The 19201-nt window shown below is 40.1% G+C and overlaps 1 protein-coding gene across 1 annotated transcript in view; it reads right to left on the bottom strand.

Moving 5' to 3' along the window:
* The window catches only part of LOC130707371 (ELKS/Rab6-interacting/CAST family member 1-like), an 88546-nt gene that overhangs the window by 13881 nt on the left and 55464 nt on the right, over positions 1–19201 (bottom strand). Inside the window, 1 exon segment of the mRNA XM_057541603.1 lies at positions 18398–18567. Coding sequence (XP_057397586.1) covers positions 18398–18567 — 170 coding nt within the window.

Genomic DNA, 19201 nt, shown 5'->3' with positions numbered 1-19201 from the left:
AATAGAGAAGAAAAGCAGTAAACTTGGCAAATAAAACCAAAAGCTTGTTCTTTAGAAAGACCAATAAAATAAGCAATATTTGGCAAATATGATCGAGATGGGACTAGCTATAACACAGAGAGAATTTTTTTTTTTTAATTACGAAAGAATACTATGGTAGCTTTATACCAACACATTTGAAAATCTGGACAAAATGGCTGATTACTGATTAGTTATATGCAGCCATTATTTACTCCTGTTTTGAGTAGAGAATACAAGTAGCTTTATGAAATTAGAAAATATAATCAAAGATATACACCTTAGAAAGACATCAGTTATTTTCCAATGTATCAAAAAATTAGAAGAGTCCTAATACAAAAATCAGATATGGAAAATTTACCCAAAAAGTAACTAGAAGCACATTTCTTTGAAGATCTTAAGTTCTAAGTAATATTAGCAAATAGATTCCAGCAACATATTTTTAAAAAGTCATTATGATCAAGAGGGATTTATCACCATAAAGCAGATTTTTTCAAGTAGGATAAAGTTGGAATGAGGAAAGAAATGTCCATATCCAATATCAAAACACACTCCAAATTTCAGTAGTTTAAAAGAATCTAATATGCTGTAACAGTACATCAGTAGATTATTAAAGCAGAATAGGAACCCATGTATATGTGAGAAATAAAATATAGGGTAAATAAAGTACAGGCTGTCTTCACTGTGGAGCTATAAAAATGATCATAGAAGCTGAACTGTGCAAAGTTGATCTCAGTGATTGATGGGGAAAATATTATTGTTCTATGACCTTAAAATCTTTCTGACAAAAACACCAGAAACTTTCTTGTTTGTTATAAAGTTATAGATAGACTTAAAAAAATTAGTAAATCTTGTATTTAGTTAATACAGTGCAACCTAAAACATTAGAAGTATTGAAAATTAACATGTTTTATTCCACTGTAAAAAACTTATGAGACTTCTAGTTTTGAGTCCAGCAAGGAAGGAGCTTGGAAGTTGCCACTCTGTCCTAACAGGTCAATATCTGGACACACTGAAAAATCAACACTTCTTCTTAGATTCATTAGAGAAGTGAGGTCACAGGAAAAATCACCGTGCCCAAAACTGGAGAGGCAGATGGCAGATACAGAGAGTAACAACTTACCGGAACAGAAACCCAAGAGCAGAAATCTCTGTGGAAAGCAATGGTGAGGTAGGAAAACCTGAACTATATTTGAAGGATTGCTGGAGGCTTGTGTGGAAAAGTCTGTGAGGTAAAAACTCCAGGGAAGACCCTATCCTTTTGCGAGTTTTGTCTCTTGAGCTCTACCGGGTTGTGACTACCAGGTGAAGGTCAAAGGAAAATCCCCTTGGAATTCTGGCAGGGGGAGGGTGAAAGGAGCAATTTTGAAATACACCAGAGCATTCTGCTGTTCTTCATAAGGCCTGCCCTCAGGAGAAACTGTTTTACCAGAGGCCTAACCTATGGGGTTTTGTCAGAGCCTAACTGACCTGGGGGAAGGGAAATATCCTACCGTGACCCCTGCCGGCCACTGGGTTTCACCTAAGGTGAGGGAAAATACTGAGAGGCACTTGTGACATTCATAGCTGAGGAGCACATGCTCATTATAAGACTGAGACCTAATCATAAGACTATGCAATGCTTCTATAACACCACATCTCTAAAGGACTATGTACTGCAGTGAATTTCACCAGTGCATCGTGTCTGGATTTTCGAAGAGAAAAGTGAATCATATAAAATGCTTGATTAAACCGAGAAATGGCAGAAAAAGAGTGAAAGGTAAAAAAGGAACAAAGAACACTGGCAATAAATATGAAACAGTAACAAATATGGTAGGTATTAATCCAATGATATCAATAATCATTTTAAATACCAATGGTATAAATACACCAGTTAAAAGACAGAGATGGTCACAGAGGATCGATAAACAAGATCCAAATATAAGAAATCTACTTTAAATATGAAGGCACATATAGCTTAAAAGTAAAGGGTTGGGGAAAGCTACATCATGCTAACACTAATTAAAAGAAAGTTTGAGAAGCTGTATCAATCTCAGACAAAGCAGAGTTAAGAGCAAAGAAAATTATCAGACAAAGAGGGACATTCCATAATGATAAAGGGGTCAATTCTCCAAGAAGACATAACAATTCTTCATGTTTATGTGCCTAACAACAAAGCATCAAAATTCGTGAGACAACAACTGATAGAACTGCAAGGAGAAAGAGATAAATCCACTATCATAGCTGGAGATTTCTACACCGCTTTATCATAAATGGACAAATCCATCAGGGAGAAAATCAGTACAGACATAGCTGAATTCAGCAACACCATCGACCAAATGGATATAATAAACATCTACAGACTACTTCAACAACAGCAGAATACACATTATCTTAAGCTCACATGAAGTACACACGAAGACAAACCACATTCTAGGCCATAAAACACACTCTAACAAATTTAACATGTCAGAAATCATATAAAGTCTGTTCTCAGACTGCAGCGAGGTCAAACTGCAAGTCAAGAACAAAAACAAAGCTGGAAAATTCCAAAATACTTGAAGCTTAAACGGTTCAATTCTAAGCAATACATGGACCTTGCTGTCTGTAGGTGAACTGAATAACATGCACAGTGACCAATCACCTACAGACTTTGAAAGAAGGGACCTGATTGTTCACTGACCATGATACACATCTGTTATATCCCGGGTGATCTGTGGAGTTAAGAACTAGCTGTGAAGTTTGTACTTTATGCCCTTCCTCACAGTTAGTATGGCAGTAACTGAAATTTGATGGTTTTGTTGTGGTCCTGGGATTATTTAACTAAATCATGGTAACTGAAATTCATGCATGGGCAAACTGTTCAGAGCGAGGACTGCATGTGTAGCATACATTGGGTAACATTCCATTGCAAGAAACAAATACCTAGAAGAATGTAAGATAGGATGAGAAATCATACTCTTGTTATGAGGAAGTCTGTCCCTAAGCAGAACATGAAACTGAGATATCATAAAGAAAAAGGCGAGTTGATTTGACTTCATAAAAATTAAAGAATTCTGCACAGCAAAAGGCAACCCAAACATAAAGATAACTGACAAACTGGGAAACCAAATATAAATATTTGACCATGGATTTGGCCAACAATTCCTTTTCTTCACAATAGTATGAGGAGGGAAAATCTCAGTGAGTCAAACCTCATGAATCAATAGATGAGAGGTTAGACTAAAGTTCTCATATGGTGTGGATTTAATTTTATGGAATGCAACTTACCTTCCAACAGAAAATGTGAGTATTACCAGTCTTATGAAGATCCTTGGCAATGCAAGTAGAGAAACCTTGAGTAACCGTGTGATAGATGCATCTCTTTCCTGTTCTATAAGAGGAGGAGAACAATTAACAGAATGTCTATTTCTCCAGGGCAGAATTCCAATATTGCCTCTGTACCACTGAGCCTTGTAAAACATCGAAGCGGACAGTCTTTAGCAAATCACTCTTAAAGAGTCAAGAGGGAAAGAAATGGAAAGGCTAATGAACTTGCCAATGACCTATGTAGCCCTGACTGCTGAAAACAGCGATGATGGGAAATATGTGATGCCACGTATGTAAAACTTGAAGAGCACAGAGATTCAAATGGAGTAGAGTAGGGAAGAATGCCTCTGATAACCTACCCAAGTTGAATTATTTATAGTCTCAACTGGGAAATGTTGATTAAGAAATGAGAGGAAACAGGCAAGAGCGGCCCCTGAAATTGTGCCTAAATACCTCCAATATTCCTAAGGAATCCCGCGGACAACTGTGTCAGAGCGGAGCTGACAAAGGGAGTATAGTAAGCGCAGAGGTCATGGCCTTGTCAGCCAGCATACGGAGAGCATTACTGATCCTCAGCAAATCATTACTGACCCTCAGGAAAATGTACTGTGACTGGGTCTAAAACCTGACTGGAATTTTCCATAGACGTGTGATATTGGAGATGGGTTTGCAGCTGCACTTGCCAAATCACCTTTGCAAAGCACATTAGGCCACAGCCAGAGGAGCAAAGGCTGCTCTGCTCTTTCTCAAGCAGAAAAGGATTTTAGAAGTGCCCACTTCTGTCCCACAAAGGATGGGGATAGCAGATTACGAATTAGTGATTAGCACAGTATCTGTGATCCCTCGGCTAATTTCCGTCTTGAAGCTGGGATATAAAGACTCAGGTGTTGGGTGATGAGCCACAAGCCGTCTGAACAGGTGCTTAATCAAGACTGGACAGGATGAATTCAGGCCTGGGCATCTGGCATCTGGTTCCAGCCCTTTTCCTGGCAGTTAACCTTTAGACATGTCCCTGACACCTTTGCATCTGTAGCTTTTCGTTGTTGTTGTCTGGTTGTTTAAATGCGTAAAATGGTGATAACACTACTTGGTGGCATATTCTATTTTAAAAAACCTTCCATTACTCCATGCACATCAAACAGTAAATGCGGGCTTCCCTGGTGGCGCAGTGGTTGAGAATCTGCCTGCTAATGCAGGGGACACGGGTTCGAGCCCTGGTCTGGGAAGATCCCACATGCCACGGAGCGGCTGGGCCCGTGAGCCACAATTGCTGAGCCTGCGCGTCTGGAGCCTGTGCCCCGCAACGGGAGGGGCCGCGATGGAGAAAGGCCCGCGCACCGCGATGAAGAGCGGTCCCCGCACCGCGATGAAGAGTGGCCCCCGCTTGCCGCAACTGGAGAAAGCCCTCGCACGAACCGAAGACCCAACACAGCCAAAAATAAAATAAATAAATAAATAAATAAATAAGAAAATCCTTTAAAAAAAAAAAAAAAACAGTAAATGCGTTCTCTTAGTAAACCTGCATAACAATTTTCTGAACTCTTGTGCTCTGGGCAAGACTTATGAATACAGCAGGCAAATAAAGTGAAAGGTGAGACAGTAACATAGTGTTGTATTCAATTGGGTCTTGATACCCAAGTGTGACTCTTCACCAAGGATTATACAGTAGTTCAGGACACAGATTAAAGTTGGTTAGAGTGTGTCCTGAAGTCTCACTGGCAGAATTTAAATCTCTACTCTGGAAATTGTAGACCTGAGACAAATTGCTTCCCTCAACTTCATTTCCTGCATCTGAGAAAGATAATAGTATCTACCTTGTAGTAGACTGAATAATACCATTGCCCCCAAATGTCCACATTCTAATCCCCAGAACCTGTGAATGTCACCTTAAATGGCAGAAGGGACTTTGCCAGTGGGATGAAAGTAAGGGTTTTGAGATGGGGAGAGTCTCCTAGACTACCTGGATGGACCCAAATGTAACCACTGGTATTCTCATAAGAGAGAGGCAGAGGGCGTTTTTACTCCAAAGAGAATGTGATGACAAAGTTGGGGTTGGATTGATGTGGCCAGAAGTCAAGGAATGCTGGCAAGGAAACAGATTCTCCTTTGGAGCCTCTAGAAGGAGGATGGACGGCCTTGTCAACTCCTCGTTCCAGCCCAGGGAAACTGGTTTTGGACCTCTCTCTTCCAGAACCATAAGAAAATAAGTGTGTTTTGTTTTAAGCAAGCACATTTGTAGTAATTTGTTACAGCAGCCATAGGAAACTAATGCGTACCTCATAGCAACTATTTCTCCAATTAAAATGTGTGACTGGAAACACACTTGGTGGCATGTCTGACACATGGCAGGTACGCTACTGTAGGTCGTTCTCGGAAACTGAAGCCTTGGTTTTGAGGGATCATCAAAACCAGTACAGTGGTTGCCATGTTTCTCCTTGTTCATCCTGGTGACAGACCTGGTAGAGAGAGCTCCATCCTTTCCCACAGGATGCCCACCCCAGTACTTAGAGGGAAGAGGTTATGTCTCACTTAAGGCACCTTCCTCTTTTCCTTTCTACTTTTTTTTTCATTCATCTTCATCCAACTGGCCTTTCTAAATTTTAAAGAAAACAAGACCATTTCTCGATGGATTCAGATACTACCCCAAGTTAATATTCCAACCAAGTTCTTGTTCTTCCGGGTCTCATCACCAGAAATTTCTGAGCCTAAATCCTCTCTAGTTTCTAGGATCACCCATTTTCTCATTTCTCCCTTCTCTAGTTCAGAGTCTTGTCAGTTTAGTCCTTTCCCTAACCACAACTTATAATAAGGTGACACAGCAAAGTGATGAAAGTCTAGACGGTCTGGTTTTAGTCCTGGGTTTTTGCCACCTACTTACTGTGTGGCATTAGGCAAGCTATTCCACCTCTCTGGGCCTCAGTTTCCCCCCAAAAAGGTGAATATTACGTACCTATAGGGTTGCCATTATGAGGATTAAGTGAGTTAATATTTGCTAAGCACTTACAATAGTACTTGTTGTAGTCTAAGCACTACAGTTGTGCTTGTTAATAATAGTAATTGCAATTCCACGCGTAAAACTTACTCAGCTTTCTGTCATAACTTTGAAAGGTTGGTCTATCTTTTGGCCGGCGTTTCAGGTAACTGAGTCGAGGCACGGGCTGAGGCATTGCTACCACTGGGTGGTGTGTTCCCAGAACTTGGAACAGCGGTGTGAAATGGGTAGTGGTTCTACTTGGAGACGGGGCAGACTGGACAATGACGGCCTGGGAAGGAGGTGTGGTGTCCATCGCTTCGGGGTCAGAGGTGCCACCTGCTGAATGACCAATGGCAGCCGAAGCTGTAAATGCGGGGCTGGGGAAAACGGGGGCAGAATGGACAGTGACGGCCCGGGAAGGAGGTGTGGTGTCCATAGCTTCCATATCAGAGCTGCTGCCTGCCTGATCTGAGAAAAGAGAGTGAAAGTGGGAGAGCTTCTCCCTAGCTTCTAACTCTTCTCGAGGTCTAGCACGCACTGAACAGCTCAGCCTGGTGCTGTGACATTCCATTGTACGTGTCACAGAGCAAGGGCAGGCGGGGGCGGGGGTGGGGCGGGGGCCACAGGCAAGCCCAGCCCGTGGAGAAACCCGGCCCAAGGGCAAAGAGCCTGAACCCTTCTGGATTTTCTAGCGGCTGGGACTTCTCGCTGTGGGTGGCAGGTGTTTGGCACCGGATGGGCCACCGTGCAGAGACCGTTGGGGACTCTGGAAGCCTTCTCCTCCAGAGCTCACCCTGCCTGGGCACCAGCTCTGCAGGTGTTGCGTTTAATGTTGTCCCAGAGGTCTCTTAGGCTGTCTTCATTTCTTTTCATTCTTTTTTCTTTAGTCTGTTCCGCAGCAGTGAATTCCACCGTTCTGTCTTCCAGGTCACTTATCCGTTCTTCTGCCTCCGTTATTCTGCTATTGATTCCTTCTAGTGTAGTTTTCATTTCAGTTATTGTATTGGTCATCTCTGTTTGTTTGTTCTTTAATTCTTCTAGGTCTTTGTTAATCATTTCTTGCATCTTCTCAATCTTTGCCTCCATTCTTATTCCGAGGTCCTGGATCATCTTCACTATCATTATTCTGAATTCTTTTTCTGGAAGGTTGCCTATCTCCACTTCATTGAGTTGTTTTTCTGGGGTTTTTTCTTGTTCCTTCATCTGGTACAAAGCCCTCTGCCTTTTCATCTTCTCTATCTTTCTGTAACTGTGGTTTTTGGTCCACAGGCTGCAGGATTGTAGTTTTTCTTGCTTCTGCTCCTCATTGTAGTTTTGATTTGCATTTCCCTGATGATTAGTGATGTTGAGCATCTTTTCACGTGCCTGGTGGCCATCTGTATGTCTTCTTTGGAAAAATGTCTACTCAGATCCTCTGCCCATTTTTTAATCAAGTTTTTTTTTTTGATATTGAATTGTATGAGTTCTTTGTATATTTTGGACCCCTTATTGAATACATTATCTGCAAATATCTTCTCCAATTCAGTAGGTGGTCTTTTTGCTTTGTTAATAGTTTCCTTTGCTGTGCAAAAACTATGTAGTTTGATGTGGTCCCACTTGTTTAGTTTTGCCTGTTTCCCTTGCCTGAGGAGACATATCCAAAAAAAATTACTAAGACCGATATTGAAGAGGGTACTGCCTATGTTTTCTTCTAGAAGTTTTATGGTTTCAGGTCTCACATATAAGTCTTTAATCCATTTTGGTTTTTTGGTTATTTTCTTAAATTAATTTATTTATTTTTGACTGTGTTGGGTCTTTGTTGCTGCACGTGGGCTTTCTCTAGTTGCGGCAAGCGGGGGCTACTCTTTGTTGTGGTGCGCGGGCTTCTCATTGTGGCAGCTTCTCTTGTTGTGGAGCACGCACTCTAGGCACACAGGCTTCAGCAGTTGTGGCATGCGGGCTCTAGAGCGCAGGCTCAGTAGTTGTGGCACACAGGCTTAGTTGCTCCGTGGCATGTGGATCTTCCTGGACCAGGGCTCAAACCTGTGTCCCCTGCATTGGCAGGAGGATTCTTAACCACTGTGCCACTAAGGACGTCCTTTTAATCCATTTTGAACTTGTTTTTGTGCATGGTGTGAGAGAGCAGTCCAGTTTCATTATTTTTCATGTAGCTGCCCAGTTTTCCCAACACCGTTTGTTGAAGAAGCTGTCTTTCCCCCACTGTATATTCTTGGCCCTTTGTCATAGATTAATTGCCCATATAAATGTAGATGCATTTCTGGGCTCTCTATTATGTGCCATTGATCCATGTATCCATTTTTGTGCCAGTACCACACTGTTTTGAATACTGTAGCTTTATAATATAGTTTGAAATCAGGGAGCATGATACCTCCAGCTTTGTTCTTCTTTCTCAAGACTGTTTTGGCTATTTAGGGTCTTTTGTGTTTCCATACAAACTTTAGAATTATTCTAGTTCTATGAAGAATGCCATTGGCATTTTGTACTTAGTTTAAAATCTATTCACAGCAAATTTCATTAAACATACTCACACACCAAATTCTTTTGTTTTTTTGCTTTCCCACTAAGGATTTATAATTCAGCAAATAGTTACACATTTGATTACAGAAAAACAGGGAGGTGGGTTTCTTTCTGTTCAACAAAAATAGAACATGAGTCACACATGCAAGCCACTTCTGAAATTTTTAATTTTCTAGCAGCCACATTAAACAGTGATAAAGGAACAGGTAAAATTAATTTTAAGAATATATTTTATTTAATCTAATATATATACACATTATTGTCATTTCAAACCTGTAGTCTATATAAAAAAATTATTAACAAGCTATTTTACGTTTCTGTTTTGTACTTTGGTCTTCAAAGCCCAATGCATATTGTAATTGACACTTATGTCACATCTCAATTTGGACTTGCCATGTTTCAAGTGCTCAATAGCCACATGTGGCTGGTGGCTACACACTGACAGTGCACATCTAAGATAACAAGTATGTTTCTACAGAACATCTTTAATCTTGAACTTGTCCTATATTATTTTCCCTGTCTGAATGTAGAATAACCCACAAAGAAAAACTAGGTCGGACTTCCCTGGTGGCGCAGTGGTTAAGAATCCGCCTGCCAATGCAGGGGACACGGGTTCGAGTTCTGGTCCAGGAAATTCCCACATGCCGCGGAGCAACTAAGCCCGTGTGCCACAACCACTGAGCCTGCGCTCTAGAGCCCGCAAGCCACAGCTACTGAGCCCGTGTGCCACAACTACTGAAGCCTGTGTGCCTAGAGCCCGTGCTCTGCAACGAGAAGCCACTGCAATGAGAAACTTAATTTTTTTAAAAAATAGGTAATATGGGTAATGACTCACAGAGAGAATACCAAAACATCAGGAAATATTATTATTACCTTATATCACAACTATATTATTACATCAATAACATATTGAAACTATATTATATCAAAAGAATAAGGTATCTGAGAACCAGTACTGTATGTTTAGTGGCACTTACTGCTCAATAAGTATTGTGGAAAATTTCCTAGGAGACCAGTCTCATTTGAGACTGATATAGATAAGCCATCATGTACTTACAAATTATGTGGGACCATGCTGGAGAGGAAAAACATGTAAATAAACAACATTCCACTCTGCTAAACTCTATTTCTCTCAACCACTTCAATGCCACCAGTCTCACCAAGCCAGAAATAGGGGAAGCCGTCTTTTCAGGTCCCATTTATAATTCGTCAGCACAAGTTCCACTGCCCCCTCAATAAACACTCTTGCACCTGGAATTTTCCTCTATTCTACTTTAATTAATGATACAGGGTAAACCTTATTACATTCCGGAAAGGTCCACCTAAGAACTTTCAAACTCTGAAAATCTTATTTCTGAAACACGGTTCTTTCCTTTCTTCTACGCCTACTAAATCTACTCTTTGTCCATAGTATAACCTCTGACCTATCATCCCTAACTTTTTGTTATTCACCTCCATTCTGGTTTTATTTGTTTTTCTCCCAGCCTGAGCAATCATTTCAAATACAGCCTCACATCATCTTTTTTTTTCCAGTCAGGTTTATTTTTACAAACCTTTACTTCTGTATTAAACAGTTTTCTCCATTCTACCCTCAGACTTCTGAACCTTCCTGCACATGGTCATGTATATGCTTGCCAAGCACATACACAGTATATCAAAAGTCCTCAGAATTCTATTCTCAAGCACCGTATTTTCTTCCCTTGTATTTTCCCTGTGGAAAATTTCAATTTTCCATGGTAACCGGCAAAACTGGTACTTTGAGAAGAAAGCAGACCCAAGATCTCAAAGCTAAAAAGAAGTGATGGAGCATGGATTTAAGATTAAATGGTCTGTCTTCAGATCCTAAGCTCTTAACCACTAATTCTGTAAGATTTCATATATGTAAAATTCTAGAAAATGCAAACTAATTACAGTAACAGAAAGCAGACCGAGGGTTGCCTGGATATGAGGGAGGAAGTGGGGAGGAGAGAAGAATATCAGGGAGAGGCAGAAGAAAGGGGTTACAAAGAGGTACAAGAAAACCTTGGGGACAGGTGTTCTTTATCTTGACCGTGCCATTGGTTTCAGAGGTGTATGTGCCGAAACTTACCAAACTGTACATTTTGAATATATGCAGTTTATTTGATGGCAATAAATTTGATTTTTTTAAGTAAGCAAAATTAGAAAGCATGGTATTAGAACAGGAATAAACCAACAGACGTTTGCCACAGAAATGCAAGCCCAGACACACACACTCACACCATTTAGTGACCCATACACATATAAACAGAGGTGACACTGTAATCAGTGAGGAAAGCACAGAGTATCTGATAAACTGTTTTTAGACAACTGGCTACCCATACTGGGGGAGGGGGGAAGAACCCTGACTCATATCATACACAAAAATGAATTCTAGATGAATTAAAGCTTTATATATAGAAAGCAAATCTTTAAAACTTTTAGAAAGAAAGATACTGTTTAAGTATCTTTTAAGACAGGGCAGCATGGAAGGATTTTTTTTTTTTTAAGACCCAGAAAGGATACATCGTAAAGAAGAAATACTGGCAAAGCCAACTACGTTAAAATTGAAAACTCCTACACGTCATTTACCATCTTAAAATGTTTTAGTATTTTACCTATATTTTAAGTGCCTGAAATAGTTCTTAGTACACATACTACTAAGGAAAATAGAGGCATATTTATACTAACTTTTTTTTTAAATTTATTTTATTTTATTTATTTTTATTTTTGGCTGTGTTGGGTCTTCGCTGATGTGCACGGGCTTTCTCTAGTTACAGCGAGCAGGGGCTACTCTTCATCGCAGTGTGTGGGCTTTTCATTGTAGTGGCTTCTCTTGTGGCAGAGCGTGGGCTCCAGGCACACGGGATTCAGCAGTTTTGGCACGCAGGCTCAGTAGCTGTGGCTCGTGAGCTCTAGAGCGCAGGCTCAGCAGTTGTGGCGCACAGACTTTGTTGCTCCACGGCATGTGGGATCTTCCTGGACCAGGGATCGAACCCGTGTCCCCTGTATTGGCAGGCGGATTCTTAACCACTGTGCCACCAGGGAAGTCCCTACACTAGCTTTTGAAAATGTTGATATTTTGTGAACTGGTCAAAATAAATATGATGCAATACTGAACTTCAAGTTTCAAAATGTATGACCATTTACAATCACTCCAAAAAAATTAAATACCTAGGTCTAAATCTAACAAAACATGTATAGGCTCTGTATGCTGAAAATTACAAACGGCTAATGAAAGCAACTGAAGAAGATCTAAATGAGTTCTTCCCATGAATAGTATATGAAATGGAAACTTGACATGTGTAAACATAGCCAATCTACTTAAATTTTTCCTCAAAGATGAGGAAAAAGAAAAGATTACTCAGCAGTGACCAAAAAAAAAAAAAAAGTGTTTTACTGACAAACAGTAGAACTACAATAAGCCAAGCCCAGCGAATCCAAAAGATGTTACATTACAAATTTCCAGTTTTGGTGCCTGAATTCAGCACTAGAGAGCTCAGAGCAAGAACTAAAATCCAATGCAGAACAAAGATGGAATACGTGATCACCACTGAGTTCTCCAATGGTCCTTTCTAAAGTGCAAGGTGACAAAATTCCTTAAGTTACCCCCAGTTTTCCTTCATCTACCTATTAAAATCAGAAACACTCCACTATGCAAAGAAGGAAAAAAGGTCCAGAAGGGAAATGTCAGAACAGACTGAATATTTATTCAATAGGGAGAAAAGAACTGCCACCACAGAGCGAAGATTCTTGTGAATAGGAAATTCAACGACCAGGCTGTCGAGATGCCAGAAGAACTCACTGACCCTGATCCACCTGGCGTTTGTTGAGGCTCAGCTCCAGCCGGCCTACGTGGCTACTAGTCCCATCTGACAGCATCAGATGTGGCTCCTATTAGTGAACCCACTGCAGGGCATCCATCAGCCAGGGCGAGTCAAGAGGGAGCTCCTTGAACCCTCTGACCCGCTGCACAGTTAAAGAGGTCAAAGTCTTAGAAAGTACACATGCCAGAAATCTAAAAATAAATAAATCTCATGCCAAGTCATTTCTACCTCATTCCTACATTCTAGTTTGTATTCTGTATACTATATATTCCACTTCTAATATGTATTCTATATATCCCAATAACCACAAGCAAAAGAACAAAGCAACTCACCTTAAAAACATTTTACCCAATACCCTTGAAATACACTATTAAATTCTTATTGCAGAAGTCAAAAGCCCAGACATTTAAACCTGTAGATAAGCTTTAACTGCCTTGTCTCTCAGTTCTTCTCAGCATTAATTTCAGAAAAATGAAAGGCTTTCCATCTGTGGGTCAGGAATCAGAATACAGCAGGAAAACGTCCCTCATCACTTCTAAGTGTTTCTCATTCTGATGGGACCAATGTCTCAGGATAGTAACTGTGAGGCCTCATATTGCTGCTTCTTTACCAAAAGTACCCAGATGCCCCAGCTGCACTTTTACGTTAGATCCCTGACTCTGCTAAGTGACCTGGAAATGGGCCTGCACTAACCACTCATAAATACCCGCATGCCGATTTGAGGGAACGTCAGGTATGAGACCCACAAGAATTGGTGACTGAAAAAGGTAAAGAATGAAAACTCCTGTTATAAACATACAAACCTTTGGTGTTACTGCAGTGGGAAATGCAGGTTTTCATATTAAAAATATTTCATATCACAAATATTAGCCACAGAAACTACCCAAGCCCACAGTCTAATTACTAAGTGATCTTTTCAATTCAAATCACCTGTGTACACTTTTTCTTGATCTGCTTTTTCATGCAATGCAGAATTTAAATGGGCTAGTCTGGAGAGCTGAGATAAAAATAACCACAAAAACCACTTTGCTACTACTAGATTAATTGTTCTGAATTCTACACTGATCTTTTGGTTTGGTGTGAACTAAATTCAGAGTATAATTTTGCGTGAGGTCCGTATTTTGCAAACCACAAAAAACATATTCAGGAAAACCCCTCACAGACTAGCAGGACACACAGTCATCACCCTAACACCATTCTTGGCAGGAGGAATAAGACCTTTTTTACTCACATCAACTGAGCTGGAGGAACAGCATCTAACCAGCTTGCCAAGCATCAAGGTCTGTGGCAAACAGGTTATGCCAACTTCAACAAAATCAGAAGGTTTTTCCTCCACAAGACTTTCTCTACCAAAGGACATGAACAGAAAAATGGCTATCTTGCTGTTTTGGCCTTTTATTTCTGACCACAAAAGTATTAATTATCTCAACCCATCTTAACCTTCTTTTGTTTTACATCAATAAACAGATCTACCTAAGAGCACATTAGCACTAGTAACTGCATGCCAGTGACAATGGCATGTTTCCTATAATTCCTCTTTTGCAATTATATGACTCACTGCCTTTCTAACTCTCTGACCACACCTTTTCAGTTTTCTTCACTGGATCCTCTGTCATTTCCCCCTCTTTACATCTCACTCGATACAACCTTCCTCTGGAGAAACCAATTCATCCCTAAGGCTTTAGCCACTACCCCCATAATGACAGCTTCCTAATATTTATTCCTAGCCTATTCCTAGCCCCAACCAGTTCTAAAAACCTGAGATTCTAACAAAAGTTTCTGCTTTCACTGAATATTTAGTTTAGAATGAGCTTTTTTTGTTTTAATCTTTTCTTTTAAAGGACCATTAAAGATCACCTAATGTGGTCACACATAAATGTAAGTTAAATCTGAGTACTGTCTACTATATTATTTTCTGCATTTTTCCTGTATTTCATAAATTTTTTTTTTAAATTTATGTATTTATTTATTTGGCTGTGTTGGGTCTTTGTTGTTGAGCGTGGGCTTTTTTTTAGTTGCGGCGAGCGGGGGCTACTCTTAGTTGCGGTACGCGGGCTTCTCATTGCGGTGGATTCTCTTGTTGCGGAGCACGGGCTCTAGGCGCGTGGGCTTCAGTAGTTGTGGCACATGGGCTCAGTAGCTGTGGCTCACGGGCTCTAGAGCGCAGGCTCAGTAGTTGTGGCGCACGGGCTTAGTTGCTCTGCGGCATGTGGGATCTTCCTGGACCAGGGCTCGAACCCGTGTCCCCTGCTTTGGCAGGCGGATTCTTAACCACTTCGCCACCAGGGAAGTCCCCATAAACTTTTAAAAAGGTAAATAATCGAAACTACTCCTAATTTTAAAGCTGAGGAAATCAAAGCCGAAACTAAGTGACTTGCCGAAGATCACTAAGTATAATTTCCTATCACCACATCTCCCACTGTTCCCATCTAGAAAGGAGGATGACTGAAGGGCATTGGGTCATGAGGCTGAGTGTGTACACAAGCAGACCTTTTTAAAAGGCTATTTCAACTGCACTGAGTTCTGTCTGACATCCCAACAAAAGGTTGAAGAGCTCAGAGAAACTTGCAAAAGGCCACAGGCAGAGATGTGTCATTCAACACTGCACAGTTTATCTGTACAAAGGTGGGGAGAGGGCTACAAAGTTATCATCTAAAAAAACCAGTGGTGATATTTTAAACCCACTGATATTTAATATTCACCTCCAAATTCAGATGAGAACTTCATAATTTAAAAAATCTATTCTAGCCACATTAAACATCTATTCTAACCTTAGGAAGTTGGTATTATTATTATTCTCAGTGACAGATGAGAAAATGGAGGATTACAGAGGTAAAATAACTCATCCAAGGTCACATAACTAATAAATGTAGAAGGCTATTTCAAGCCTAGGTCTGACTCCAAAGCCCATGCTTTGACCACAGTGCTACTAAATCCAGACCACCTCTGTGAAGGTCAACCGATTAAAGGAGATGTTCATAAAACTGGAGCAATTCCATAGATACTATACACTGCCCAACACAAAAGGACCTCATTCCATGGACCCTGAACAGGAAAAACACCAGGTCTTTTCCCACATCCCGTTTTTCCTTCAAGAATTTTAAAATTAAAAAAACAAAAACCAAAAAACTCCTGAATCCATGTTCTTTTTCATATGTGCTTAATTTTGTGATTTGAGAGCTGGATGAAAGTCTAGGGTAGCTTCAGAGAGGAGGATGAGATCGATAAAGAGCAATTATAGGGGGCCTCCCTGGTGGCGCAGTGGTTAAGAATCCTCCTGCCAATGCAGGAGGCACAGGATCGAGCCCTGGTCTGGGAAGATCCCACATGCCGCGGAGCAACTAAGCCCGCGCGCCACAACTACTGAGCCTGTGCTCTAGAGCCTGCGAGCCACAACTAATGAGCCCGCGTACCACAACTACTGAAACCTGCAAGCCTAGAGCTTGTGCTCTGCAACAAGAGAAGCCACCGCAATGAGAAGCCTGTGCACCACAACAAAGAGTAGCCCTTGCTCGCCGCAACTAGAGAAAGCCTGCGCGCAGCAACGAAGACCTAATGCAGCCAAAAATAAATAAATAAAATTATTTTTTTAAAAAAGAGCAATTATAGGAACAGAAAGATAGCAATTACAGAAATAGGTGAGAACTTTCAAAGAGCTGGTTCAAACTGTCTTTTATGGGATCCAACAGGAGAAAGCTGCTTTGGAAAGAGTGAGCCTTGTCAAGTGTCACCAGAGTAATTTAAGAAAAAATAGCAAATCCTGATAAACAGGCATATAACATTCATATAATCACCCCAAATTCAAAAGGAAGTTAGCTTTTCTACTGTTATCTTTTAGAATGAGACCCTTATATTTGAGCAGTTGTCCTAATAACTTACAGGGGTAATTGCTGAAACTCAGTTAGTCCTAAAAACAAATATAAAAACCATCCAAGAATGATCACAAATACAGTCTTTGCTCTCTATGGTACAAGAAACCAATCACAAGCCCATCTGTGTGAGACCTAGCTAATAAGAACACTATTTCAGAGGGGGGTACAAAGAGAAGGATGGGTTGCCAAGGGGAAGAAGTCATCTATTAGACTGTGACAAGCTTTTAAGTGTTTGCATTATCATTAACCAACTGCCTGGTTCCCTGGTTCCCACACCTGCCACCTCCATCCAAAACTATCACAGCAGCACTTGGCAACAGGCTCAGCTCCAAAACACTGGCGCCCTCTTCTGACCCTTTTGTAGTACTGCATTCATGCCAGGCACTGATGTGAAAATCTCTAATAAAGCCACAAATTAATAAATTTGCAGGTAACATTTTCCAGATAATTCTGTATTTGCAATTCCCTGAATAAACCTTAATTTAGCTTGATAAAAATGTTAAATAGCAGACCTTCTATATAAAATTTATGCCAATGAAAAGAAAAGCAACAATGTTCTCTTACCGTTTTAACAGTTTACATATATTAGCTGATAGTATTACAAGAATTAGAAGGATGCCAAAAACTGACAGACAAAGACCTTACTATGTGCCAGGCACTAGGAGTGAATAAATTAGTTTAATGCTAACAACCTAATGAGGCAGGAACTCCTCTTCATCTTACAGGTGTAAAACGAGGCACAATGAACTTAAGTAATGTGCCCAGGGACCCTGCACCTGGTAGCAAGTGGTAAAACTGAAGTTCACACTCAGTAACTGTGACTCCAGAGCCAGAGCCTTATTTACCCCAAAATATCCCTCTGAGGTATCATGATGAAAAGAAACGTGATCAAAATAGAAAAAGTATAAGTTGTAAGGAAAATTATAAATACATCATCCAAATCTCTCATTTTCAACAAAATCCCTAACTGTAAAAAAATAAAATACTACATGAAACATTTTGGTCATTTTCCCATTCCCCCTCGCTTGAAGATTCTGAACTTCTGGGTCTAAGATGTTTTTATGCCTTCTTTTTACTACCCATTCCTTTCTTCATTACACTATGCCTTTATTTATCTATTATCTTGTTCTTTAAAAGAAAAGAAAAAATTAATCCATACTATACACTTTATTTTTCTTCTATACAGCAGAACTGCTTACCTATTCCCACCTAAATTCTCTATTTCATTGAGATCTTTAGAAAATATTTTCCTTAAGACAGTAAATCCAAATAGCATCATCAATTCCTTCTCATTGCAAATATGATAGATTCTCATCTGCCTGGAATTATTTAGTGTGTTCCTACCTCTAATCAAGGCTGGCAGACTAGATAATCTTCTGATATTTCTAAAAATGCTAACTTTATTTTCAAACAGGACATGAAGGCACGTGTCTAATCATCTGCAGTTCAAAACAAGATTTATCTCAAACATTTCTAGATTCCACAGTTTGCCTACTTAAAGCTATTCATAATACCAAAAATTAAGGACACTTAATAACCCAACACAGGCTGACCAAGCTCACTCCCATTCATGACTGAAAGATTTACCACGGGTGAAAACAAATGCTTTTACAACTATCGTTTCATTTCGTAACATTCGTTTAAAGTCTACTTAGAAGCACAGACTTAGTCAAAGTCTGAAGTATCAGAAACATATATTAACTGCACCGGTTTAATTTGTTAGATACAAGAACAATAGAAACAAGATGGTTATAGTTTAGTACTATAACTGACCACATCGCTAAAGAATCCATCCTAACATTATTCATAGCTCCCGTATCTCAACACAACAAGAAGTGCACAGGTAACACACAAGAATAGGTGCCAAGGAATGGGCTCCGTGCAAATCCCACACCTCCTTTTACCTCGTTCTGCAGGATGGCAGCCCTCGAGGCTCCTTAGCAGTCAAGGACTCCTTCAGCACTTCAGTGTGTTGCTTGCTGTCTGAGAACTGGTTGGTGAGTGTTTCTAGCTTTGTCTGTAGGGCTAGTAGTTCTGTGTCCTTTCTGGACAGCTCCTGCTTCACCTGACCAATCTAGAGAAGAAGAAAAAGCAGTGTAAGGAAGAAAGAAATAAAACCACCACCTCTGATCTGGATCTTTGACAGATCCACGTCAAGATATACAGCATTAACTTTATGACAGGACACAATTCATCTTTTTGCACCATCTAATCTTAGCTGACCCCCCCCACACACACACACAAAAAAACAAAGCTTATTCAACTAATAGCAAAATTTCCAGTTTTCATTTATTGTCTCCCCTAAACTTTTGAAATCCATTGGAAAAGGAATGGAAGAAGAAAAATCCCAATTCACTTAGATGACTATGAGACAGCAGTAAGCATCTGAACACGACTAAAGCAATTTTCATCTTATTAAGTCATAAGAAACTTCAAATCATACAGCAGGATTAGTGTAGATGGAATACAGAAAGAAAAAAGAAACTTCCTACTATTGCTATTTAAACTCAAAAGCTGCACATTTATTTTTTCATTGTTTTTTTTTTTTCATTCTCAAATGAAAGTGTACATAAAGTCCTTCTTAAAAAGCCACTTTAGTGTTATAAGGCATTATAAACAAGTGCTTTCTAAAAATTATACAATTTTGAGGAGTTAGGTAGGGGTACTGACCTAAAAGAAAGATTCCACCTACAAAGTTATAATTACGT

The sequence above is a fragment of the Balaenoptera acutorostrata genome, chromosome 2, assembly GCF_949987535.1.
Source record: "Balaenoptera acutorostrata chromosome 2, mBalAcu1.1, whole genome shotgun sequence".
NCBI lineage: Eukaryota > Metazoa > Chordata > Mammalia > Artiodactyla > Balaenopteridae > Balaenoptera > Balaenoptera acutorostrata.
The sequence above is the reverse complement of the archived record's forward strand: the minus strand, read 5'-3'. Positions and strand labels throughout refer to the sequence as shown.